Source organism: Mustela putorius, unplaced genomic scaffold (assembly GCF_011764305.1).
Source record: "Mustela putorius furo isolate JIRA1106 unplaced genomic scaffold, ASM1176430v1.1 tig00000129_pilon_pilon_pilon, whole genome shotgun sequence".
In the NCBI taxonomy this organism is placed as follows: domain Eukaryota; kingdom Metazoa; phylum Chordata; class Mammalia; order Carnivora; family Mustelidae; genus Mustela; species Mustela putorius.
Window position 1 is genome coordinate 51,172,779 of NW_025421290.1, and position 27,952 is coordinate 51,200,730.

Consider the following 27,952-nt stretch of genomic DNA (forward strand, 5'->3'; position numbering starts at 1 on the left):
TCTATGACGCAGCGTTAGGCTCTACTGACCTTCTGACCATCTACCAGAAGGAGTATCATCTGCTGGATTGAAGCCGATCGCAGGGAACTGAAAGTGCAGAGAAGGTTGGGGGGCAGGGGACTACTGTACAAGGATGTTCACTGTGATATTAGCAAAAATGTGTCCGTGACCTATATGACATCAGTAAAATTCTAGTTAAATACATCATAATAAACAGAACTGTCATATCTCCACATCTATAGATCTCTCTTCCTGAGTGGGAGTAGTTACTGCTTTTGGCTAGTGTTAGACAAATGGTCTTTGGTTATGCTGTTAATAATTATCTTATTTCCCTATCATTCTCTAACTTTCCTATTCTGTTCCTAATTTTAAAATATTTAATGTTGGAGTGATTCTGAGAGTGACTCCAATCTGTATCTGCCTTAAATTTTGCGTTACAACAGTGGCTCTCATATTTACTTTACTTCAGAGATACTCCCTAGAAGACTTTGTTGCCTTTCACCCACTGGCATCCTCCACCCACATGGTGAAAAGAGATAAGAAATGTTCTTCCTCTTTTTTTTTTTTTTCTTTTAGAAATGCTCTTCTTATTAAGAATGATCAAAATTTAAAAAAAAAAAGAATGATCAAAATACAGCTTTCCTAGCTACCTTGTCTTTTTCAAGAATTTCCCTTTTAGCCTAAGAAACAAAAACAAAAACCTTTTCTTTGTTCATTCTCAACCCTTCTTAAAAATCAGATTAATTGAGGGAAGGGAAGTAGATAATACAGTTATGTGTCTTCAAGTTCAAAGGACAGAAAGAGTATTGAAGGAAAGGTCTTCATTCAGCCTTTGACTACCCACCTCCCTGATCCTGCCCCTGGGACAACCAGTGCCACTGGTTTCTGTTTGTCCTTCCAGAGATATTCTGTGTATAGAAAAGGAAAGACATAATTTTCCTTTTTTACACAATGTGTTTTCTTCGCAGTTTCTTCTGCATTAACTCTGTGAGCTTTTGCCAGCCTCTCTCCCTTGGTGTCATCTAAGAGAGTCTTTGATTTTTTCTTCTGTTCAGCAGAGCTGCGGTAGCAGTGTAGTAGGACAAAGGGACAGAGGTTTCTGCAAGGTGAAGAGGAAAAGCAGGTCCATCATCCTTCTATTTTTCCTTCCTGAAGCACCCTTGAGACGGGTTAAGACCTGGGATGCTGTTTTTGAATAGAACATGGGCCGCACGTGTAGGTCTGTTCTAGGCATTAGGCTCCAGTGTCTGGATTTCATTCTGTGTCTCTGGCTGCCTCCTTTTCTGAGTCTCCATTGTGGACTCGAGTTGTTTCTTCTCTGAACTGTTTGCTTTTTGGAGTTCCTGTCTTTTCATCCTGCACAGTTAGGCAATGTTCTTTCTTTCCCAAGGATGCTATTTCTATGCTGGTAATTCTACGGAACGTATCTCTAGCCCAGATTTTTCTCCTGAGCTTCAGACCCAAATACCATGTACTCTGACTGGCCTCAAGCGCCCTCACACTGCACGTCCAGAAGCAGCTCCGTCTGCCTTGCTGCAGCCTGTCATGTCTTCTCTGTCTCACAGTGGCACGTGGACCCACCTAGGAGTATCCGCGCCCACTCAGCCTCCCTCTTCTTTACTCTCTGATTGTTTCCTTACTGTGTCTCCTTTTCTTTATCCAAGAGTGCTGGTAATTACCCACAAATCTTAGATTTATAGCATGACTATTTTCTATGCAAGAAGAGGGTGGTCATTATGTTTGCTTCATTATTTCTGACATAAGTTGTCATTCAGCCTGTCACTCTGCTGCCATGAAAGCACAGGCTTTCACCGTCACAGCCTGTTCCTTCTTGTACCTATTATGTATCTGGAGAGGGGAGTCTGAATACTTTCACCGTCATGATCTAGATCACAGTCTTATGTGACCTCCCTTCCCCACCCTCCGTGTTCTTTTTTATGTGCTCACTTTACTTTTCCTTTGCTTGTTAAATTGTCTTTTTCCAAAGATAACTCCTGGGAATTCCAGGTCCTGGTTGTTGGGACATCTCTTCAGTCTATGGTACTGTACATTTGGGGTCCTTGGTGTTCTGATCACCAGGATCCCCGATCTCTGCCTTCGAACATGTTTGTTCTCCTCCTGGATACCGGTTCCTAGAGGACTTGAAGATGTTGGGAGGTTGCAAATTGGTCAGCGAATTGAGAATTTTTGCACTTCAACTAGTTGTGTTCTTTCGTTTTGTTTTTTATAACTAGCATCTGCATAAGATTGAAAAAGAATGCAGAGAAGTAAGTTGAATTAAGATAGGGTCTCGTTAAGTGTCCTTTTATAATAACAAAACTTAAAAAAAATACACGTTGTATAATCCCAATAGGGACTTCCTAAAATTTCATGCTTTCTCTTCAGTAAGTTATTTCTGTCCAAATTTAACTGTCTTCAGCTATGGTTCACAGTTGATACAATTACATGAAATCTCTGGCGTGTTTTTGTGGGGTTTTTGAGTGTTTTTTTTCCTCCATCTTCCCCAGAATCTCTGACATTTTTATCACTTACATGCAGATTGTCAACTTCTAAAAGTTGTGCCAGTGCCCATCTGTTGCTCTGGAATTTTCTGAACCAGCAGTTTATAATCTTATCAGTGATTTTACTTTTAAATTTCAAAGGCAGCTACATGGCATCATGAGATGAGCGTGGACCTTGGAATCCTGGCTCCAGCACCTACTAACTGGGAGTCCTTGGACATGTTTCTCAACTTACTCAGTTCTCCTTCATGTCTACTGGACCTGATCAGAGTCGCTGGACAGAGTTGTGAACATTGGGTTATATCATAGGTGGAAGCATCTAGCCTTGTGCTTCAGACACAGCGGATACCTCGTAGCTCTTGGCTTCTTGCTTCCTCTCCACCTCCTTGATTAACTTGCTATAGATTTATTTACTCATTTCTGCTTGAAACAGTTCTGATAGCAGCAAATATGTAAAGTTATTTGGTAATATCCTGACACTATTCTACTAGGGAATCTGTGGGTATTCTTCCTGCCTCCAGAGTTAAGCTCGTGCGACCCAGCCCTCTGTCTGGTACCGTTTACCTTTCCTCTGGGATTTCACAGCATGTGCCTTGGTGTAACTCATGGGTTGTCTGCAGTGTTTTAGTTTCCAACTGCTCTCTAACAGATTACCCCAAAACTGAACAACTGAAACAAAACCATTTGTTACCCTGAAGTTCTGTGAGTCGTGTGTTTGGGAGTGATGGCACAGGTGCTGTTAGGAAATTTTGGGTAAGAGCCATAGCTGCAGGTATCTGAAGACTTGATTAGGCTGGTGGGTCTGCTTCCAGAAGGGCCCTCTAACCTGGCTCTGTTGAGGGGCTATAGTTCCTCACCAGCTGTGGGCATGAAGAGGCCTCAGTACCTTGCCATCTGGCGTCTGTCCATCGAGGTGTTTAATGCCCCCACAACACACAAGCAAGTGATCTCTGAGAGCATGGAGGGGGCCCCAGTATCTAGTCATTTTCGGTGAGTCACTCACTAAGTGCGCCCCACACTCAGAAGAGAGGGATATGAACTTCTACCTTTTGCAGAGGATTGTCAAAGAATTTGTGGACATATTTTAAAACCACCATACCTAGGGTGCTTCCTCTAAGTAAGATTCTTTGTCCCACTTCAGATCTAGCAAGAGGTAGGGCCCAGGGACCTGGAGTTTGCATAGACACTCATGATTCTGATGTCGGTAGCCTGAAACCCACACTCCGAAATGTGCTTTTCTGCCAGACGGATCACTTGGTCTTTCTTAAATAAATGGTCTTAATTAGCCACAACCACATATACAAAGCACACATAGCTCGTTTTTTTACTGTGGACATCGTTTGGAGTCTTGCATGAATCTGGTTACGTCCAGTGGTGCCTGCTACCCCAAATTAAAGTGAGCTCTGCCTTTCTTGAATTCCTGTAATATTTTATGTTTTCCCGCTGTGTGGCTCTGATTACTGTGTTTCAGTGCTGCATTGCTAGTAGGGATTTAAAAATGATTGCCTTCATTTGACCTGCTCTCCTGCCAGCAGAATTATGACAACTCTGCACCTAGCATTCTGGTACTCGGGATTTAAAAGCATTGTGGTCATTAGAATGCTAAGGAGGCCGGTTCAAACCATACTTCTTGGTAGTTAGTACTTTCATAAAGGCATTTGTCAAACAAAAGTGTTCCTGTTGTGTGCCAGGCCTGGTTTCAAGTATCTGGTAGTGGAAGGAGGCCAGTTGCCTTTCCCCAGCCCAGGTGGGTGACAAGGCAACAATGAACAGGTACACCGAAATGGATCTTGATACTTGAAAGACGTTCTGGAGAAGAAGTAAACAGACCACTATGATGCAAAACAAGGGAGATTTTCTTAGATAAGGTTTTCAGAGAAATCTGCTAGAGACTTCAAGGACAGAACGGAGAAAAGACTCGAAGGGAGGAAGCAGTTCAAATGTTTTGATACCTGAGAGGAATCAGGGTGGCTGGAAGAGCCTGGCTGGAGCTCGTGTTGCAGGGATAGTAGAAGTCGCCATGGCCGTAGTCGGAGTTTTACACTAAATGCAGGGTCCTAACTTGTGTTGGTATTGTATCCAGCTTGGAACTCTCCTGCTTTAGCAGTTGTGGGAATAACTGGGAGATTCAGATTATAAGCTACAAATTCAACTATAATGAATTGGAAGACAGGGTTTCTGTGTTGGCTTGACAGAGGGAAACTAAGAACTCAAGCCTGAGTGGTGGTCAGAGTAGCTGTCTTCTCATCTCAGAACACAAAACGCGGGAATGACTACAACAGCAACAGGAGATATTTGTGTTGGAATAAAAGTGCTTCAGCCTTTAGAGATGATCCACTATTCAGGAAAGGAATCTTACTCATCTGACTCCATGTTTTTAAGCTCTGAGCTCAGTTTAGAGCTCAGATGGGTCCATGTCCATCTCCATGCTCTTAGTTGTGAAGTACTGATTCAGTTCTAGGTTAGATGTGATAGACGGGACAAGTGTAGTAAACCTGTGATTTCTCCCCAGATTTCTTCCCACATAGCCAGCTTCTCCTCCTCCCTCCAAGTTCTTCCCGGCCCATGCCTCCCAGCGGTTATATATGCTGGTTGTTGGCAGACTTTGGTTCTGGCCCAGTTCCCCACAGAAAGAGAGCAGGACCTTGGGAGATCTTTTCCTCTCCTTTCCTGGTTTCCACTTGTCTGCAAGAGGGTTGGATAAGATGACCTCTAAAATTGTTCTTTTCTGAGATCTTCTGATACTAGCCTAGGCCGTAACACCACAGCTCTCTTCTGAATTCACAGCACATGTTTAATCAACAAAGTTTAATATTTCTCCTTATTCTCTGTGATGGTTTGGCAGCTCCACCAGTCTTACCTGGATGGTTTTTCTTATGGCATCCTCTAGGTTCGTTGGTGTGGCAGCATTCGGCTGATGAAGTGATGGGGCTGAACTCGGGTGGGACAGTGGGTCTTTCCCTGCATGTACTCTTTCATCCTCAAAGAGGCCAAACTGGCCTCCTCATATCATGGCATCTTTATTCCAAGAGAGCAAGTGCTTCATACGCAAGCATTGATCCACTCACTCTCTTCTTGTTTTCAAATTTGATAATGTCCCATTGGCCAGAGCAAGTCACCCAGCTTATACCAAAGTGTAAACATGCAAGGCAGAACTCATTAGGACCATAATTGAACCGTCTGCCATAGCTGCTGTGCTAAATTACCTGTCTTCTCCAACAAGGATTTCCCACAGTGGTTTTGTTCAAAATCTTCTCATAGAATTACTTGGAATCATCAGTTCTAACACAATCACGAAGTAGTTCCTCAGGACTGTACACATTTGGATTTGCAGTGATATATTGAATCAGACTGAGTTTAATCACAAGGTATTCTTGGCTAAATCCGATCTTACATGTTCAAGATAGCAAAATGTAATTCAGGTTGTGGTATCCTCCTCCTCTGCAACTTCTGCTTTTCCCAGAGCCAAAACTGAAGTCTGTATAGCTGCTCTGGACTTGCATGCTCACGTCAGATGTAGACTGTTGAACACTCTCAGTGAGGCAGTTGTCTAAGAGAAGGTTTAAATTTATGTTGCAACAGTGGAGTAGAATGTTTAATAACCTGTGTTGGGGAACTATGTGTTTGTTTTTTAGCTCTTCAGAGAAGTAAGAATAATGAAGATTTTAAATCATCCAAACATAGGTATTTTCTGCTTTCTTAAATATTTTTGGGTCTAAATGCATTCCATTTGGGGTCTCAACCTATATGCCAAGAGTGATAGGAGAGTCCTTCCCCCCTCCTAGCCCAGGTATACTTTTCATAAAATATTTATTTATATAAATTGTTTATCATTTGTATTAACTTTTTGCGATTACTAAAGGTAGGTTAAAACCTTAGGTATGAAACTCTTGAATTTAAAGTTTTAATGCAGTAGAAACTCTAATCAGATCATAACTTTCCAAGTTTTAGTGCATATTAGAAAGTAATTTTATTTAATTCATATATGGGAAAAGAAATTAAATCAGAGTTAAGATTTTCAGACGTAACAGGTTTTGCTGTGGCAGTGTTCTTAAGAAATTACTTGTCCATTGAATCATATTTTAAAAGATATAGGACACCTGCTATCTAATGGAATTTTTTTAGGAATTGTTTTATACAGCACAGATTTGCTTCATGTGCCCTCTGTGTGCATAGTTCAGTGCTAGGTTTGATGAGGTGGATTTAAAGGAAGGGTATAGGGTGCCTGGCTGGTTCAGTCAGTAGAGCAGGTGACTTGATCTCAGGGTCATGAGTTCAAGCCCCAATTTGGGTGTTAAGCCTACTTAAAAATAAGTAAGTAAGGATGAGGAAGGGTCATCATGTCCTGCTCTCATCATAATCATGGGAGCAAAGTGAAACTATGCAAATTACTTAGTATTTTGTATATTCATCTCAGTGAAAATGTTTGATCCCATACATAACATAATAGAGCTCTTTTATGGTTTTATTTATTTATTTTAACAGAGGGAAAGAATTCACAAGTAGGCAGAGAGGCAGGCGGAGCAGGGGGTTGGGGAAGCAAGCTTCCCTCTGAGCAGAAAGCCCAATGCGGGGCTTGATCCCAGGACCCTGAGATCATGACCCAAGCCGAAGGTAGAGGCTTAACCCACTGAGCCACCCAGGTTTCCCTAGAGCTCTTTTTGAATAATCTGTTTTTTTTATACAGTGATAGCTCCTACAATCTAAAATATTATTTCAAGAATGAAGTAGCTATGAAGACAGGCACTTTTACCAGTTTAGTATCAAAATCAGTTCTAGAAAGTGGGGGGCACGAATTGATGTTATGGGTATCATATCAAGAATTCTTAAGGCAAAAAAAAAAAAAAAAATTTTAAGGCACAAGAATAGAAGATAAAATGGAGACACAAGCCACTTCATCAGGTCTAAGCCACATCATTTAAAAGACATTATTTTACATGCTACTAAGGAAAAAATTATGCCAAGCTGTCATCTTATTCTTAGTGATATTAGTTAAAATGTGAAAAAATTTAATCTTAGAATCAGTGAAATCCAATGTTTGGAGAAAAGTAACAAGGAATATAATCATGGGAAGAAAACCTTTCTTCACTTTTCATTTCAGCCCTGGGGGTTACCTGGCTAATTCTTGGTTTCAGATTCCAGGTTTTCACCAAATAACCAATCACTGCATCCTAGAACTAGCCTACTTAAACGTAGTTATTTTGTTCTTTAGTTAGGTTGTGCCCTGATTAGAGTTCTCTCTACTTACTCCCAAATAGCATATCTTTGATAGTAATTTAATAATTCTAATTTAATAATTTAATAATTCTAATAATTTAAATTTCTGTTGGATTCAGATAGTTTTTCCAGAAGACCCAATATCTGTGTTGGTTTTAGAAAAGTTTTATTTGTATGTTGATGGTTTACCAGCATATATGCCTTAAATTTCTTTAAATCATTTTTCCCATCAACCTGAACATCTTATTTTAGAAATGATATGATAGTTTTATTCATCAGTTCAACAAACATATATTACTTACTGTATAAGGCACTTAATTTGGTCTGATACTCTATATTAAAGTGTCAGAAAATAGCCTACAATATAAGAGACCAGCACCCCATCCCCCATTTTTTGGTAAATTTAACTTTAGAGTATATATTACCAAAATAAAGTAGGTATAAAAAGTAGTGATTCAATAGCTTTAGAAATGTATTTCAGTTTCATTTTAAAATATGTATATATTGGTTTGATTTGGTTTTGTGAATTAAAACTAATAGAAATCTTATTTTGATCCGTAACAAGAGACTGCTATATAACAAAGTCACACTGACCCAGGGCAAATAATTCTTTAAAAAGTCCTTTTCAGTTAATTATAGCATAATCCCTTCTATTTCCCATCTCTGGCTTCAGAATAGTAACAAAAGAATCTTGTTCTCTGAGAACAAGTGAACAGAAGTTTCCCAAGCAACAGAAGTCTCAAGTGAAATTGTTCTATATATCCTTAAAGCCATAATGACAAGTGAATGCACTTAAACTTGGAGAAGTAGAATAGATCTGAGCAGTTCCTGCAGATTGAATGTGAAGAACCCTTTTCCTGAGGGAGAGGCACAGTCAGCAGGGAGGGCAGCTAGCCAGTGTAGGCACCATACGGGATGAGGACAGAGGAGATGCGAGTAGGTACACAGCCTGGACTGCTGAGTGCATGCCCACGTTACGCCGTTTGAGGACCCAGACATATCTTGACTCTTAAGGAATTCCGTGCTTTTATAAAATGTGTTGTAATTTATGATAAAATTCCCCCAAAACATTCTATTAAACCACAGCCAGTTATGAAAATTTTCAACAGGCTAAAAGTTACTTTTCGTACTTACAGTTTATATGTACAGTGTATATGCATACAGACCTTTGTTTCTTTTTCTCGGTACCGCCTCCCCTTCCTCAGTGAAGTTGTTCGAAGTCATTGAAACTGACAAAACGCTCTACCTAATCATGGAGTATGCAAGTGGAGGTAAGAAACTTCCATAGTTGTTCTTTCTTTCTTCCCTTTTAGAAGGACACACAACCACACTGCCATGTGGATCATTGCGAAGGTTTCGTTTAACATCCAGAGTTGTAATACGGTAGCATGACAATCAGTAAAGCTGTCTTGGCTCTTCTGTGGGTTGCTATTAAGTATTTCACTATTAGCATTATTAATAATATCCAAAACTTGGATTTTTTTTTTATTGTGGTAAGATGTACATAACACAAAATTTAGCATTTTCACCATACAGTTCTGTACAGTTCTGTGGCATTAAGTACATTCACATTGTTGGATAGCCATGACCATCACCCATCCCCAGAACTTTCTCATTTTCCCAAACTGAAACTCTGTCCCCGTTAAACACTAACTTCCCTTTCCTCCTCCCCAGCCCCTGGGATTCACCATTCTATTTCCTGTCTCTGCGGATGTGACTCTAGGTAGTCACATGAGTAGAATCTCATAGCATTTGTCCTTTTATGCCTGTTTCACTCCGCATAATGTCCTCAAGTTTCATCCATGTCAGAGTTCTCCTTCCTCTTTAAGGCTCAGTAATATACCATTATGTATATATGCACACCACATTTTGTTTAAGAAGTTGGATTTTTAAATATGTCAGTGCATTAGCCTGTTTAAAATAAATATGCCTATAAATATGCAGTACTGCCTATTGGATGGTTTTCTTTATCAGATTTTTTTTTCTCTTTATCAGATTTTAATGTCATTGATGTTCGTCTTTTCAAAGGCCAGAGTGGTGGTTGCAATGCATATATTCAGATGTTCCTTAAAGATCAAGGACTTGTCATTTTTTGCCTACAAGGTTATATACATGTAGTCATTTTTCTGAAATGCATGTATATAACTGTTCTCTTTTACAGAGATACTGCTTTTGGGGTTGAGGTTGGGTTGGGCTTCTAGTTTTTGGACCACATGTGAGTCTCCTTGTCTGCGGAGAGCAGAAGCTTTCTGATTTGTCTTTGTGTTCTCCCTACCTTGATACCTCCACATAGTGCCTGGCACAATGCAGATGCTTAACAAATAAGAATTCAAGTGTGGGGACTTCTACTGGGGACATACTCTGTTTAACTAGGGACATGAGTATAGCTTTGACTCTCTTGCTTATACTAGTTTTATTTTATCGTCAGCATTTTGATCAGACAAAACCACAGCCTCATTGTAATGAATTAACAATTAAATAGATTATAATAAACCTGCTGTGGGCAGGAATGAGTTATAGTAGGAAAACCTTTGATGAGCTTTCTCATATTCATTATTGTCTGATTCAGAGTTCAGATGTGTGGTTTGAGAATTTAGTTGGGTGTTTTCACATTGGGGAGGAGTAGAAGAACGGAAACTGAATTGCAGCACCACAAGTCTATACGGAGTTCTGGTACTTTCTGCTTGTGTTACAGAGTTAAGGTCATAATCTTTTCTTTGTAGAAACTATAGTTTCTACAGTGCACAGGTGCTGTCTCTCATCAGATCTCCTGTGATCCTCACAAGGACTCCATGATGTGGCCAGACAGGGAAGGATGGGCTTTTACCCTTGAGGAAACGGGAACCGGGATGTCATTGTGGTCACCCTGCCAAGCCCTCAGCCCTAGCCTTCTGACAGTAGATATGCTCTCCTGATTGGTCAGTTGGTCACGGCTGTCCTTTCTCATCTAGGCATTAGGGTCATAACCCTTTTTCTTATATAGGGGCACAACTCATCCAATTTTTGTAGAAAGAGGGTGGGCTTTTGAAAACAAGGACATGGGGTCAGTCTATGCAGGACCTCTCACTGACAGTGTGACCTGATGAGTCAGCAGTGTCTGAGCTTCTTAGTGGTGTGCTAACACAGCCGTCCTCTGAGGGCTCAGTATGCTGCTCAGCGCTATAACATCACTCCTCAGTCATAGGTCTTTCTTGGCTTTGGGCTATTTTAATCAGCTCAACAAAGCACTACCAGTCCCCAGCACATCTGTTTCATTGTATCATCCCCAGCACATTTGTCATCTGGACAGCCAAAGTGTCACTAAATTGACTACCTAGTCCTCTTTAGCCTGGTATTTCTCAGTTTGGTAGAATCATGGAATTTTACAGTTGGAAGGAATCTTAGAAGTCTATCCAAGGCAACTGCCTAATTTTTACAGATGAAACCACTCTGGAAGGTGGTTCTATGCCAGCAGTTCCGTCACATGTTTAGTGACAGGACCCCAGCTGGGACCGAGGGCTTTCTGAACTGACCTGTTCAGTGTCCTCTCAACCACAGGGTCCCTGACCTGGGTGGGAAGAGCCACTGTTTGTTGTCTTTTTCCAACAAATAGCCTTTTGAGGTTTTCAGTGTAGCTTCTTAATCTGAGCTAATACATTTTTAATAAGGAAAATAAAGAGCTCTGGGTTGAATTCCTGATATATAATTTAGTGATCATGAGTATGACTTTATTGTTCCAAAATCTCTTAAGAGGTTTATATTGCTCTTGAATTTATAAAAATATTTTTAAAAATTTTGACAGGCTTGGACTTTTCTCCAAGTTACTCTACAGCAACTAATGGGTACAGCAACTAGTGGGTTCAGTCAACTAATTTCTTTTAAGTCGAAACTGGTTTTTGTATGATATGAACACATGTTTAGTTGCTTTCACTTTTTAACCACTTGTTTTGACATCGTATACTATTCTGCAAATAGAAAGGTCATTTGCTTAGAAAATGTGGACACTTTATTGAGCTGACATTTAACTTCACATATTCTTTTAACACGTTTCTTTTAACACATATCATTTACACGAATTGTGTAAATTAACAGTTTGTAATGTGTTTTAAAAGATCATTATGCAATCAGGTGATAACTTAAAAATATTTATGCCCATCCATTATTTTAAAATGTTTCAGCTAGGCTAGAAGCTTAAAAGCTAGAGATACTAATATATAATTCAGAGTAACTTTTTCCTCAAAAGTATGTTATGTTCCGAAACTAAGCATTTTTTTAATTATCAGAATCCTTTAGTTGAATGTTGTCACTCAGCTGCTGGAAGTATTCTTTATTTGTATAAAGTAGATGTGATTCTTTCCCAGGGCATATTTTGGGAAACATAATTTGCTCAATTAGTACCCTTTTCTGTTGATATGAGAGGTATTGTTTCTTTATTCCCAATTGATAAGCAATTGGCAATGCTAAGGTATTTCCTGAAGTACCACCTCTTCCCTGAGGAATTATTACTGTATAAACTACCAAGTGGATGTCCACTAGCATGTTCTGTTGGCTTGACCTTCCCACTGAATCCTGAACCCCCCCACTTCTCCCCACCACTGCCACTTCCCGCTTGAGGCCCAGCCTTCCTCATTCTTGCCCTGATTATTGTGCTACTCCCTCTTATCTTTCTGTCTCTTCCCCAACCCTGACCTCTTTTCCTCTCTGGCAGCCAGAGTGACCTTTTCAAGAGGTCGGTCATTTCATAGCCTCCTCTGCTGCTTCTCACTCAGAGCAAAGCCTGCGGGACTCTTCATGGCCTGACACCTCCTTCCCATCTTCCATGACCATCCAGTAATGTCCTTCTCCTTGTTCATACTTCTTTGGCTATATAGCCTTACTGCTCTTTGCTATTTGCTCCGCCTAGACGTCTCCCTGATAATGACAGTGCCCTCTCCCTCCCAGTAGTCCCCAAAGCTCTTGCACAGGCGGACACACTTCTCTTTCTTCCCCTACATCTGCTCCACAGTCCTTGTCAGCTGCCGTCCCATTCTCATGTTTGTTGATTACCTCTCTCTCGCTACTAGAATGTAAACTCTTCATGAGGAAAAGGACTTCACTTGGCTCACTGCTGTATTTCCCTAGAGCTTAGAAGAGTGCCTGGCAGTTAGTAGGCACTCAATAAATATTTGTTGAATTAATTATTATATTCAGGAACTGCTTTTTTAATAATCCTACAGTGGAGATACCATCCTCTTTTAACACATATCATTTTCCCGTTTTAACTTTCAGTTTTTATTAAAACACGTTGAAAATATAACCCTTAAAATGTTGTATAAACATAGGAAAGCTTAATTTTAAGGTTTTTCTCTAGTTTAAAGATTTTATCAAAGATCTTTTGCCTGTAGTTAAACTTAAGGCTAGGCCTTAAGTTCAAAATCCACGTTTCTGTTATCTTCATGCCTGTATTTAAAAATAAAAATTAGAGCATTTCTAAAAGTGAAACATCATCAGTTTATGGGAAAATTAATGCTCAGAAGTAGGACTTCTGCTACTTTTATTTCTCTTGATTACAGGTGAAGTGTTTGACTATTTGGTTGCACATGGAAGAATGAAGGAAAAGGAAGCAAGAGCTAAATTTAGACAGGTATGAATTAATGCACCTTTATTCATTTAATAAAGTAATCTTGCTTTAAACCCTGAAACAGACAATGTTTGCCTCTCTAAATGGTTATAAGGCCCACTGGATGGAGCAGGGTGTGGTTGGTTGGCCATTCAGTTTAACAAAAATTTATCTATTAATTATCTTTCATGCCTAAGGCACTGTGTAAGAGGCAATGATGGGTTCCGTTTCTAGCTTTCTCAAGATTTTCACCTCACTCTTAACCTTAGTTTTTGACAATAGCCTCAAAAATCTAGAGTCTTTCAAAACATTTATGATTGCATTAATTAAAACCATTTCCCAGTTTTTAACAAGAAGAGTGTCACAATCTCAAAATTCATTAATTTTTGTCTCACATAAGCTAGGAGTAGGCTTAAATTTAACTTAAAAACATTAATACTAATGGTATTTTTAATTAAAACCTATTAAATAACAAATTTTAAGACTAATCTTTGGCTATAATTTAACTCTTTGTATCCTCAACTTTTCTACCTACAAAGATTGGAAGTTATACTTGATGATTAGTTTTGAAGTGCTTTCCAATTCTTTTTTTTTTTTTTAAGATTTTGTTTATTTATTTGACACAGAGAGATCACAAGTAGGCAGAGAGGCGGGGAGGCGGGGAGGGCAGGAACAGGCTCCCCACCGAGCAGAGAGCCCGATGCAGGGCTCAACCCCAGGACCCTGAGATCATGACCTGAGCTGAAGGCAGAGGCTTAACGCACTGAACCACCCAGGTGCGCCACGCCCCCCCCCTTTTTTAAGATTTTTATTTATTTAGGGACACCTGGGTGGCTCAGTGGGTTAAGCCGCTGCCTTCCGCTTGGGTCGTGATCCCAGGGTGCTGGGATTGAGTCCTACATTGGGCTCCTTGATCAGCAGGGAGCCTGCTTCTCTCTGCCTCTGCCTGCAGCTCTGCCTGCTTGTGCGTGCTCTCTCTGACAAAAAAATAAATAAAATCTTTTTAAAAAAATATTTTTATTTCTTTATTTCACAGAGAGAGACAGCAAGAGAAAAGAGAGAGATAGAGAGAGAGCAAGAGAAGGGAACACAAGCAGGGGCAGTGGAAGAGGGAGGAAGCAGGCTTCCCGCTGAGCAGGGAGCCCAATACAGGGCTTGATCCTGGGTCCTGGGATCCTGACGTGATCTGAAGGCCGACGCTTAATGACTGAGCCACCCAGGCGCCCCTAGTGCTTTCCAGTTCTGATATCATTTTATTCTGTGATCTACAGAGGGAAGCACAAGTTTCTCTTTATGATAAAACAAAGTCTGTTTGGCCCTTTCCATAACTATACTCTTCATTTTTATAAATTGACCACTTAAAAGCCAAGAGATTTTTTTTGCCTCATAATTCTTAAATCCCTTCCCACTAAGTTGAATCTGTCTGACTCACATTTATGTGAATATGGTTTGTTGACTGTGAGGAACAGCAGGTTTGAGCCTGACCATCTCCAAGGAAGCAACCCTGTGACTGACTGTTCCTCACTACTTCCATCTCCACCCATCCCCCTGGCAGGGTCTGACTTGTTGGAGGGACTCGGACAGTTACTAACCTACCAGTGGAGTCAATCACGCAGGCTTTTATTTTAAATTTCCTGCAGAGGGGCCTCTCAAGAGTCCTGGGATCAAGCCTTGAGTCGGCCTCCCTGCTCAGCGGGAAGTCTGCTTCTCCTTCTCTCTGGTGTCTCCACCCGATTCATGCTCTCTCGCTCTCTCAAAAAAATAAATAACCTTTAAAAAAAACTTCGGGACATCTGGGTGGCGCAGTGGGTTAAAGCCGCTGCCTTCGGTTCAGGTCATGATCCCGGGGGTCCTGGGCTCAGCCGCATCAGGCTCTCTGCTCAGCAGGGATCCTGCTTCCCCTCCTCTCTCTCTGCCTGCCTCTCTGCCTGTCAAATAAATAAATAAAATCTTTTTTAAAAAAAATAAATAAATAAATACATTTCGGGGCACCTGAGTGGCTCAGTGGGTTAAGTCTCTGCCTTCGCTCAGGTCGTGATCTCAGGGTCCTGGTATTGACCCCTACATCGGGCTCTCTGCTCAGCTGCGAGCCTACTTCCCCCTCTCTCTGACTGCCTCTCTGCCTGCTTGTGATCTCTCTCTCTCTCTCTGTCAAATAAATAAATAAAATCTTTTTAAAAATAAATAAATAAATAAATAAATTCCCTGCAGAAATTCTGTAGTCTTTATTTGAGGAACCCGTAAGATGGTCAAGGAAAGATAATTTATGTGCTTTTACAGCTAATGGCTTGATTTATACTGTTTACAATGTAATGTAATCCTTTCATTTTGCCTTAGTATTTCCTAAACATCCTTCATTTAAACCTGGAAGGATCAATCAGGATATTGGTGTTTCCACTGTGCTCCATTATAAATTGCCATGCTTTACAAAAGTTTATAAGCCATTCTTACTTTGACTGAATAAGAAGTCTTCCTCTCTGAGGCAAAGAGGAAGGTATGCCATACACAAGGTACACTCCTCATGAAAATACTGTCTGTCAGAAACAGGCCCTTCTTTCCGCATCCAAATGCAGATAGTGTCTCCTTCCCACCTCCTCGGCCATTCTCATCCTAATGACCATTTGTGTGGTTTTAAGCTTTTGAATGAGCTCTATTCTTTTCAAAGAAAGAGAACAGATTCCTGGCTTTCATCTTTCCTCACCTCTTTCTTGGTGGGTTGGTAATGTAGCTGCCTCTGCTTTTTCCTGTCTGACTAGAGGTAAATTAAGTTTGCATTCATATTTCAATCTGGACAACATCCAGATCCTCAACCTTTTTAAAGAAATAACTGCTTCCAGCTTAAAAGAATGCAAAGCAAACAAAAAACCCAGTGACTTAAGGTTGAATATTTTCAGGTTATTGTGGCTTTAAAAAGGTTAACTTTGAGTTGTTTGGAGGTAAAAGGAGAACAACTCTGATCACTTTGAGAAAGGGTAGGAAATTGTCAAATACTTATTCAAAGGCAGAATTTGAAAGTAACCTGTAGGAGAAATCTCAGTATTAATGGGGTTGGGGAGAGAAGAGGGAAAGTTGGATGAGGCAGAAGTAAGGTCAAGGTCATGAGTTCAAGCCCCACACTGGGCATGAAGCCTCCCTAAAAACAAAAAACAGCATTCTCTGAGGGTTTATGTTCAATGTAGGTTGTTGTGTGGAGCTTACAGTTAAAAGCTGATGGTGATCTGGAGAAACAAGCAGTATTATCATTAGAACTCCAGTTTTGCATGTATGTGGTCATATGTAGTTACACTGGCATAACACCAACAAGATTAGAAGCAGACACACTAAAACAATAAGAGATGTTAGCAGGCATGCGTTTATGCATACCTTTCTATATTTCCTAAAATTCCTGTAATAGGCATATAAAACTTTTATTAATTAGAAAAGGAGGCTTCTGGGGTACCTGGGTGGCTCAGTCAATTAAGTGTCTGGCTTCACTTCAGCTCAGGTCATGATCCCAGGACCCTGGGATCAAGCCCCAAATCAGGCTCACTGCTCTGTGGGGAGCCTGCTTGTCCCTCTACTTCTGCTGTTCCCACCCCACCCCCGCTTGTTTTGCTCTCTCTCTCTCTCTCAAATAAATAATACATAAAATCTTTCAAAAAGAGAGAAAAAGATGGGGCACCTGAGTGGCTCAGTGGGTTAAAGCCTCTGCCTTCAGCTCAGGTCATGATCCCAGGGTCCTGGGATGGAGCCCTGCATCAGGCTCTCTGCTCAGCAGGAAGCCTGCTTCCCTCTCTCTCTCTCTGCCTGCCTCTGCCTACTTGTGATCTCTGTCTGTCAAATAAATAAATAAAATCTTTAGAAAAAAAAGAGAGAGAGAAAGAAAAGGCGGCTTTTTTTTTTTTTTTAAGAATTTTTTATTTATTTGGCAGACAGATCACAAGTAGGTAGAGAGGCAGGCAGAGAGAGAGGAGGAGGCAGGCTCCCCACTGAGCAGAGAGCCCAACGTGAGGCTCAATCCCAGGGTCCCAGGATCATGACCCAAGCCGAAGGCAGAGGCCCTAACCACTGAGCCACCCAGGTGCCCCCAAAAAGAAGGCTTCTTAAAAATTACAAATAAGTGTAAAATTTCAGCAAAATAGTTGTTTAATCAACAGGAGTGACCCAAAATTTACTAAATAAGTAATAAAAAATATACATCATTTGCTGAGAGTAGAAGGGACCCTTACAGATCAAGCACATGATAACTTACCTAGTCTAGTTCACATATATTACATTTACTCTTCCATTTTAAGGAAGAGGAAACTGATCATCAGAGAGGTGAGTAAGTTTTGCTGTCTTGGAATCCACATCAGCTAAAAGGACATGAGTATTTGTTGTAAGGAGCAGTCCTGACTGGGAAGAGAATTAACAGAGGAGACCCAACCTGGATGAACGCCTGGCCATGGATAGTCTATAACTAACAGTTTGGTTTTGAATTAATTACATGGACATGGAAAGCTTGCACTAGAACCATCCGATCCTGGCTCTGGGGGCAGCTAGGGTCCTCCAGATCCTGGTGATTTCTTGGGCCATGGCATCATATTCACAGACTACCAGAGTGTCAGGGGATAAGCCCAAGAGGAGACTACCCATTGAAAACTAGAGAGAGCAAGAAGAACATCCTCACCTATCTTTTCTTACCCTCACCCCTGAATTTCTCCAATTGGAAAGTTCAAAGCACAAGAAAATTATTTTTAGAGACCCAGAGTCAGGTGCTCACAGAGTATTTTGCATGTGTGAACATTAATGAGGTTTTCATCTTAATGATGATGATTAACCTGTGTCTCTCCTGTGCAGATTGTTTCTGCAGTCCAGTACTGCCACCAAAAGCGGATTGTGCACAGAGACCTCAAGGTGAGTTGCAGGGCCCTTGGTCTGTGAGAGTATTCTCTGCCTGTATGTGGTCAGTTCTCTTGGTGGTCACTAATTAGACTGTGTTATTAAGACAAAGTAAATCCTATAATAATTGATCTTTTTATTGCTTTCAGGAGTAGAATTTATTGATCCATCACTTACATAATAATTAATCCTTTTAATCAGATTTTGGTATTAATGAAATATGAAGTTTATTTAAAGTATCTTACGGGGGTGAGGGTTGGGTGAGCCTGGTGGTGGGTACTAAGGAGGGCATGTATTGCACGGAGCACTGGGTGTGGTGCATAAACAATGAATCTTGGAACACTGCATCAAACACTAATGATGTATTTTATTTTGACTAACATAACACATACAAACACATACAAAACACATATATAACACATACAAAAAAATAAAAATTTTTTGTAAAAGTATCTTACGTTTTAGTGAAGGTAGCTCATAGTTGGTCTCTGTAGAAATATTATCACACTACCAAACAGGGGGACCTCCAGAAATGTTTGCTGTCACCTAGATGGTGCCCTCAGTACCACCTGGCTACGTCTTCTCTGTCTCTGGCCAGTGTTCTCTCCTGTTAACAGTGGTGCTGAAGACCTGCCCCTGCCCTCACTCTTGGCATAGAATAAGGTTCTGTTTCCCAGATAACATAGAAATGCCAGGCAGAAACTCCTTCAGTTTCCCAGCAAACCTGCAAAGTAAGCTGCGCCAACACCTGCCCTTCACCTCTCAGAACATTCTTGTTACAGTCAGTAGGCTGGCTCAGCTGACCCTGCCTCTGGGTTCTGGTCCCTCTCTACCTACTGGCTTCCCACCCGCAGCATTTATAAAATCATGCTGAAGTCTGGACCATATTCTACCAAAAAACCTCCACCCCAAGTCCCCTTCCGCATATGCTTGCTTTCTCTCTCCAGCTCCACGGCCATATCTCCCTAAATACCACCTGTGTTTGTCGGTACTCGCTTCCTCCCTCTCCGCATGTCATCATCATCAGCTTGTCCTTCTCCACACCCATCTGTGCTGTGTACACGTCCACTCTAGTAGCTGCAGTGGCCACCTGTGTGCTGATGACCCCCAGATTCCATGCCTGCAGCCTGAGGTGACAGATAGGCACCCGCTAAACTCTGCTCCTGTCCCTCGGGTTCAGCAGGCTCGCAGCCTACCTTCTTCCTTCCTGAATGGGAATGTTCTTGTTCTGACACCTCATGTCCCTTGGTGCCTCATTCTCCTGTACTCTAACATCCGCTCAGTCTCCGGGTCCTTTTGCTACTGTTCCCCATACTTCTTGAGCCCGCTCTTTTCTCTCCCTGGGACCACTGTCCTCCTCCAGACTGCCAATATCTCGTTCACCAGCTTTTTGTTAGTCTTCCTGCTTCCAGTCTCGTGTCTCCCTCCCTCATCTCTTTTACATGCTGCAACCAGAATGGCCTTTTTTTTTTTTTTTAAGATTTTATTTATTTATTGACAGACAGAGATCACAAGTAGGCAGAAAGGCAGGCAGAGAGAGAGGAAGGGAAGCAGGCTTCCCACCGAGCAAAGAGCCCGATGCGGGACTCGATCCCAGGACCCCGAGATCATGACCCGAGCCAAAGGCAGAGGCCCAACCCACAGAGCCACCCAGGTGCCCCCAGAATGGCCTTTTAAAAATAGAAATAAGAGGGGCACCTGGGTGGCTCAGTGGGTTAAGCCTCTGCCTTTGGCTTGGGTCATGATCTCAGGGTCTTGGGAACAAGGATCGAGCCCTGCATCGGGCTCTCTGCTCAGCAGGGAGTCTGCTTCCCCGCACCCCCCCGCCCTCCACCCCCCACACCACCTGCATCTCTGCCTACTTATGATCTCTCTCTCTCTCTCTGTCAAATAAATAAATAAAATCTTTTTTTTTTTTTTTTAATAGAAATAAGATTGTTGTTTTCCTGCTTGAGTGACTCTAACGGCTCCCCATTGCCATTAGATTGAAAACTTGAACTTTCTATTGGTCATTAAACTGCCCTTTGTGACGGGGCGCCTGGGTGGCTCAGTGGGTTAAGCCGCTGCCTTCGGCTCAGGTCATGATCTCAGGGTCCTGGGATCGAGTCCCGCATCGGGCTCTCTGCTCAGCAGAGAGCCTGCTTCCTCCTCTCTCTCTCTCTCTCTCTCTCTCTCTCTCTGCCTGCCTCTCTGCCTACTTGTAATCTCTGTCTGTCAAACAAAATAAATAAAATCTTTAAAAAAAAAAAATAAACTGCCCTTTGTGATTTGGCCATGGCCATGTCCCCTGCACCGCTTTCACACACACTGTCTCAGTTTCTTGTAAAACATGTTCTGGGTTTTCAGACTGTTTTTACCGAAGCTCCGGGCAACAGCTTTGATTTCACCCCCTCTAGGAAACCTTCCTGCGCCTTTCAGTGCCAAGCCCCCAGCTCCCCACACATCCTCAGTTACAGCATTTAGGTCAGAGTGCAGCTGCTTGGTTTTCTGCCTTCCCCCCTCTAACAGCTCCTTGAGGGCCAGACCCTGTCTGTCTTGTTCATCATTACATATTCAGACACAAATATATAATGCCAGATGTGTCATTGGCACGTTGTGGATATTTGGTGAAATAAATGAAAATGACTATGATCTGTATCTTGAATGAGGTCTGGGGCTTTCCCCTCCCCGGTGATAGCCACTGCACAGCTCTTTAGCAATTTTTTTAATAAAACGTGGTTGGCCATTTAAAGCAAGTATTCATTTTTTTAAAGCCACTTACTAGTTAAGAAAGCTATATAAATGATTTTTTTTGATCATTGGGCATTTGTTGTTTAAAATATTGCCAGAGTTCACCTGTACCTTATATCCGTTACTCTTATATCAGAAATCTTGGGGTGCCTGGCTGGCTCAGTAGAGCATCTGACTCTTGATCCTAGGGTTGTGAGTTCCAGCCCCACATTGGGTATAGTGATTACTTTAAAATAAAATTAGAAATTCTAATTTATCTCCTTTTTTTTTTTTTTTGCTTTTCCTCTAGAAAGAATGTTTTCTCGTTTTTTTCATTAGGATATATTAACTTTATATCATTACAAAAAGCTTTTATGAAATGCCTAATTCTATCACAGTTCTAATTCTATTTTGGTTAAATTTCATTTTTGTCTTGATGTTTTCCCTCTAGGCCGAAAATCTATTGTTAGATGCTGATATGAACATTAAAATAGCTGACTTTGGTTTTAGCAATGAATTTACTGTTGGCAGTAAACTGGATACGTTTTGTGGCAGTCCTCCATATGCAGCCCCAGAGCTCTTCCAGGGCAAGAAATACGATGGGCCAGAAGTGGACGTGTGGAGCCTTGGCGTGATTCTCTACACTCTAGTCAGCGGGTCACTCCCCTTTGATGGACAGAACCTAAAGGTATAAGAACCAGTTGTTATCCACTTTCTTCAGAATGCTAAACATTTTATTAAATGATTAGGATTAATATTTTAATAATCTGTTGGTATGATGGGGTCTAAGTGGGTTCTTTTTTAACCTAAAAATTGACTCACTAGTTTTCTTTTCTCCCTGTCCCCCCGCAAAGGAACTGAGAGAAAGAGTATTAAGAGGGAAATACAGAATCCCTTTCTACATGTCCACAGACTGTGAAAACCTTCTCAAACGCTTCCTGGTGCTAAACCCAATAAAACGAGGCACTCTAGAGGTAATTGCATAAGTGCAAAATAAGTAACGATTTTGGAGAATCTTTATAGTATTTTTAGAACTTTGCTTGGATTGTAGGACATACTGAATACTGTTCTGGGTCTTTTTAAGCAGAAATTGAGACATTAAAGGTTTTTCTGAAAGTTACCCTTTGAGATATAATCCTTGAAATGTTGAAAATAAATTTTTCTTAATATTATGGATATTAGTATGTTTTGTTCTACACTGCTAATGAAAAGTTCACCTTTCAGCAAATCATGAAGGACAGATGGATCAATGCAGGCCACGAAGAAGATGAACTTAAACCATTTGTTGAACCAGAGCTAGACATCTCAGACCAGAAAAGAATAGGTAATTACTCTGTACCTGCATGCTGTGTGTGTGCAAGTAACATATTTCTGTATTGACGCCTGTGGATATGCTAAAATGGGAATAATAGGAAGTTAAACATAAGTTACATGATTCACCTTATGTGTTGTCATATTTAGGAACTTACTATAGTGTAAAATATCACTTAGTAACTCAGAAATAAGCTAACCGCCCGTTTAGGTTAGAAAATCTACAACATTTTGGGTCAAATAAAGGAAATTTTATCCTGTAACACAGTGATTTTGTATCCAAACAAAACACATATACTATATTATGTCCTTCTTTTAGATATTATGGTGGGAATGGGATATTCACAAGAAGAAATTCAAGAATCTCTTAGTAAGATGAAATATGATGAGATCACAGCTACGTATTTGCTATTGGGGAGAAAATCTTCGGAGGTAAGAGTAATCAGAAAGAGCTAACATGACTTTTAGGTAAATGAGTTTAATAAGCTCTTTTCTTAGACTTTATTTCGTTACTATGTATAATATTTGATGTATCATTTTTAAATTTACCTGCAAATGACAGACCTAACTGCTCTGACCATTACAAACTACTGTTTTAACTTTGAGGTAGAACCTTAACGGTGGGTATTATACCAAACTTGAATGTTCTAAGTTAACCTATAGTCATTAGTAGTTTAGAAATGATGTAAAGAAAGTATGAGATGAGTGAACAGAGAGCATTTTAAATTATATGAAAACGCCTAGAACGAATCTCATAAACACCTATCCTTTTGTGAGCTTTTTCATCAGTCAGAAAAATATTTTTCCCCAAATTGAAGGTTGTCATTTTTGTACAAATTGTGTACTTTTGTACAGAATTCTTCATCTATAATGTGATGTGATTCTTCATCTGTAGAATGAACTGTTTGTGAGAGGTTTGTGTGTTACGAGAAGTTTAGTTTCCTAACATACCACTTGGGTCCGTGTTGTGGTTTTTGCTCTGTTCTTCTCATTTCCTCTTAGCTGGATGCTAGTGACTCCAGTTCTAGCAGCAATCTTTCACTTGCTAAGGTTAGGCCAAGCAGTGACCTCAACAACAGTACTGGCCAGTCTCCTCACCACAAGGTGCAGAGAAGTGTTTCTTCCAGCCAGAAGCAGAGGCGGTACAGTGACCATGGTAAGTCTGAGACCATTCCAGTGTGTTCCTTGCAGTCTCCCCTTACACAAGAGACCTCCTGACATTGGGAAGCAGCCTTTGGTTTAGGCCTCCTGGGATGGGAAACTGACTTGATTTCTTTTCAGGGCATTTCTTTCCTACCAGTCCTACCAATGATGGCATGAACATCTCAAGGCTCTGATCTCCTTGGTACACTAACTCTTCTGGTACCCCTGCTTCCGTCTCTGGTCCTCTGTTTCACTCTCTTCCCCATCTCTGCATTGGATTTACTTTCCTGATCATTGTCCAGCACTTGCTGCAGTGGTGAAAATGTTCTAGATCTGTTCTGTCCCATAGAGTAGTCACTGGCCACATGTGGCAGTTGAGCACTTGAACTGGGAAAATGGTTTTCAGTTTTGCTTAAGCTAAATTTATGTGGCTATATGTGGCCTTCCATGGAAAACATATAGTACCCCAGTTTGCCATGCTTGGTTTAAAGTTTTTTTTCCTTAAGGATATTTATTTATTTACTTACTTACTTACTTACTTATTGTTTATTTATTTGACAGAGATCACAAGTGGGCAGAGAGGCAGGCAGAGAGAGGAGGAAGCAGGCTCCCTGCTGAGCAGAGACCACCCGCCTTCACCCCTGATGCAGGGCTCGATCCCAGGACCCTGAGATCATGACCTGAGCTGAAGGCAAAGGCTTTAACCCACTGAGCCACCCAGGCGCCCCATTGGTTTAAATTTTTGACTTGGGTTGTTCTCAGCCACACACTCTGTTGATGTGACTAAACATCCTCAATCTTAAAATATTTAAGATTCAGAAATGAATCTTTTTTGAGGCTTTGGACCCTAAGAGATATGGTTACCAAACTTAACAATTCTTCTGCCTTCTAGGCAGCCCCACGTGTGGGGATCCAGAGACGTGTGTGTGTGCGCGCGCACACACGCACGTGCTTGCTTACGCACGAGCACATGTACATACTTATGTTGCCTGTAACCTATGAATGTGCACATGACATTTATAAACCTAGCGTTGGGGCGCCTGGGTGGCTCAGTGGGTTAAAGCCTCTGCCTTCGGCTCAGGTCCTGATCCCAGGGTCCTGGGATCGAGCCCTGCATCGGGCTCTCTGCTCAGCAGGGAGCCTGCTTTCCTTCCTCTCTCTCTGCCTGCCTCTCTGACTACTTGTGATCTCTGTCTATCAAATAAATTAAAAAAAAAAAAAATTTATAAACCTAGCATTGATCTGAGTCTTTCTTTGTTCATGTTCAGGTTAGTTTTTAAGGAGAGGTTTTCAGTGCCTCTGAACAACAGGACATTTAGCAAAATGCCTACAGATTGTTCTGAATCACCCAGTTTAAAGGGAATTATTCGTAAAGTCCTGGGGTGAGGGGGAACTGGTTTGTTCTTGAGGGGTCGACATTATATGTGAACGGGAAACATCCTCTTACAGGATTTGACTCTCGTATTTTTTTAGATGATAGCAGTCTTAGGTCCTCTTATAAAATATGTTTATTTTCACAGAATAAATTGTAAAACTGTATTCTGACTTTTAAAAAGTAAACTCTTCATTTTAGCTGGACCGGCTATTCCTTCAGTTGTGGCATATCCAAAAAGGAGTCAGACCAGCACTGCAGATAGTGACCTCAAAGAAGACGGAATTCCTTCCCGGAAGTCAAGCGGAAGTGCCGTGGGAGGAAAGGGAATTGCTCCAGCCAGTCCCATGCTTGGGAACGCAAGTAATCCCAATAAGGCCGATATTCCTGAACGCAAGAAAAGCTCTACTGTCCCTAGTGTAAGTATTGTTAAGCTAGAGAGCATTCCTAGGATTGTAGGGTTATGGCGGTCTGGACGTTCTGTTCCTCTCTTCTCATCCACCTACAGTGCTGTCCTCATCAGGCCACCATGCCCAATCTCAGCCTGTAGAGATCACCCTCAGTACCTGGGTTGAAGGTGTTTCTTGCTGAGCCCCATCCCACTAGATGAGTGTTCAGATCTTTCTTGCCAAGGACTGTGTCTGGTTATTCCACAAACATCTGCTGAGCTTTAGGTCATATCAGGTGCTGAGAAATAGAAATACCTCATACCTGCCAGGAAATAAATAAAACCAAATGACGACAGAGCAGGCAGACGGCTGCAGACAGAAGCCTAACAGAGTGTGCAGAGGACACTGGGAGGTCTGATTGGTTGAGGGCCAGCGATGTGGTGTGCATCTTCAGATGCAAAAAGCATTTGACTGAGTCCTTACTGCGTACCAGGGACTGTGCAAGTGTTTCTCCATGTAATAGCTAAAATTTTAAGGTGAGAAAATGAAGAAAAGTTAGGTAATTTCCTAAAATTATACTGCTGATCTGTATCCATCTCTTAATCCCTATTCTTAACAAATCTCCCCCTTAAGTTGGTAGTATTTATTAAATTAAATTCAGTCTATTCAGTTTCAGGAACTTTTCTGTGAATTGAAACATGTTCTATCTGACTAATATAATGATTATAATTCTTAACACTCTTGAAGTAATTTTAGAAAGAATTTCCAGAGGATATACAGTATTAGGAATATTCTATAACCACATATTTTTCCTTCAAAGTTAACAATGGCACAGCCCTCTCTCTACCTCAGAAAACCCAAAGTGTGGGGGCCCACGGAGAAGCTCAGCTGCTCTTTTCCGGACGCTCTTGTTTGTGCTGTTCTGGGGATAGGAGCTCATAGAGAGGCCCCAGGGGGTTTGTCTCTGCCATCCTCTGACCTTGTGTTTTATCAGAGTAAACCCTATTTGCAAGGTTTTTGATTTTGCCTTCCTAATGCCATAAAGTTGGGTTGTCATGTCACAGTCCTACAAGTTCAGTTCAGTCTCCAGCTTTTGTTGAGAGTTGTGAGAGCAAGCTAAGACCCTGTCCTCTGCCCTCATGACTTTCTGTCCCTATTGCTCTACTCAACTGCATACCTCCCTTTTGAAGATACACCCCCCAGTATTATCAGTCATCCGTATCTGATTATTTATAAAAGAAAAAAAGTCATGTTACTAAAATTTTCTCCCATTTAGACTGGAATTTCCCTGTACGTGGTCTCCTTGTGCTGTATTAAAGGTGGCTGTGTTTCTCTTTGTATAAAAATTCTTCTTAGGGGCACCTGGGTGGCTCAGTGGCTTAAACCTCTGCCTTCGGCTCAGGTCATGATCTCGGGGTCCTGGGATCGAGCCCCGCATCGGGCTCTGCTCAGCGGGGAGCCTGCTTCCTCCTCTCTCTCTCTCTCTGCCTGCCTCGCTGTCTGCCTCTCTGCCTACTTGTGATCTCTGTCAAATAAATAAATAAAATCTTAAAAAAAAAAATTCTTCTTAATCTGGGGCGCCTGGGTGGCTCAGTGAGTTAAAGCCTCTGCCTTCGGCTCAGGTCATGATCCCAGGGTCCTGGGATTGAGCCCCACATCGGGCTCTCTGCTTAGCAGGGAGCCTGCTTCCTCCTCTCTCTCTGCCTGCCTCTCTGCCTACTTGTGATCTCTGTCTGTCAAATAAATAAATAAAATCTTTGAAAAAAAAAATTCTTCTTAATCTAATAAAATTCTGTAGTTGTTAACTCCTTGCTTGTTAATTTTGAAAGCATTTCTTTCCTTGCTTAATTTTTTTTTAAAGATTTTATTTATTAGAGAGAGAGAGAGACAGAGTATAAGCAAGGGGAGCAGGAGAGAGAGGGAGAAGCAGACTCCTACTGAGCAAGGAACCTGAAATGGGGTTTGCTTACAGGACCCTGGGACCATGACCCAAGCCAAAGGCAGATGCTTAACTAAACCACCCAAGTGCCTCTTCCTTGCTTAATTTTGAAAGCATTAGCTTTTCAAAAATAGGTGTGGGGGCGCCTGGATGGTTCAGTCGTTGGGCATTTGCCTTTGGCTCAGGTCGTGGTCCCAGGGTCCTAGGATCAACCCCTGCATCAGGCTCTCTGCTCTTCGGGAAACCTGTTTCTACCTCTCCTACTCCCCCTGTTTGTGTTCCTGCTCTCACTGTCAAATGAATAAAATCTTTAAAAAAAAAAAAAAAAGAAAAAGAAAAGAAATTTGCGGGGGGCGCCTGGGTCCTAGTGTTCAGTTGTTAATCATCCTCCTTCGGCTCAAGTCATGACCTGAAAGAACCTGACACGGGGTTCAATTTTTTTTTCCTTTTGTTATTCATCCTTTGGTGTCATATCTCTGAATCTGTGTAATGCAAGGTTGTACAGACTTACCCCTGTGTCTTTACTAATAATTTTATATTTTTAATACTTATGTTTAGTCTTTTGTTTTTCACTCTTATTATTCTCATGCTTGATATTTATTTTATTTGTATGTTTACCTTATGTTTCTAATCCTTTTTTAATTTTTATTTTAAAATTATTAGCTTTTAAAAACAGTGGATCTCTATCTTCCCACTCTGTTTAAAGTAATATATGAACTAATTTATGGATTATTGTAGCCGGCTTTTTTTTTCTCTTTTTATTTTTATTTTTTATTTATTTTTTTAAAGATTTTATTTCTTTATTTGACAGAAAGAAAGATCACAAGTAGGCAGAGAGGGGGGGGGAAGCAGGCTCCCTGCTGAGCAGAAAGTCTGCTGCGGGGCTTGATCCCAGGACCCTGAGGTCATGACCTGAGCCGAAGGCAGAGAGGC

At 41.2% G+C, this 27,952-nt stretch overlaps 1 protein-coding gene across 7 annotated transcripts in view; it reads left to right on the plus strand.

The window, feature by feature from the left end:
* Positions 1-27,952, plus strand: part of MARK3 (microtubule affinity regulating kinase 3) — a 117,953-nt gene that overhangs the window by 71,656 nt on the left and 18,345 nt on the right. For 4 of the 7 annotated variants that reach the window (XM_045074209.1, XM_045074217.1, XM_045074215.1 and 1 more), the window contains exons 4-13: positions 6,137-6,185; positions 8,924-8,989; positions 13,250-13,320; positions 18,115-18,171; positions 21,317-21,553; positions 21,720-21,839; positions 22,090-22,189; positions 22,496-22,608; positions 23,179-23,332; positions 24,893-25,110. In XM_045074209.1, the coding sequence (XP_044930144.1) occupies positions 6,137-6,185; positions 8,924-8,989; positions 13,250-13,320; positions 18,115-18,171; positions 21,317-21,553; positions 21,720-21,839; positions 22,090-22,189; positions 22,496-22,608; positions 23,179-23,332; positions 24,893-25,110 (1,185 nt within the window). The remainder of the gene's footprint in view (positions 1-6,136; positions 6,186-8,923; positions 8,990-13,249; positions 13,321-18,114; positions 18,172-21,316; positions 21,554-21,719; positions 21,840-22,089; positions 22,190-22,495; positions 22,609-23,178; positions 23,333-24,892; positions 25,111-27,952) is intronic. The other 3 variants (XM_045074224.1, XM_045074239.1, XM_045074248.1) reach the window with 2 other exon arrangements.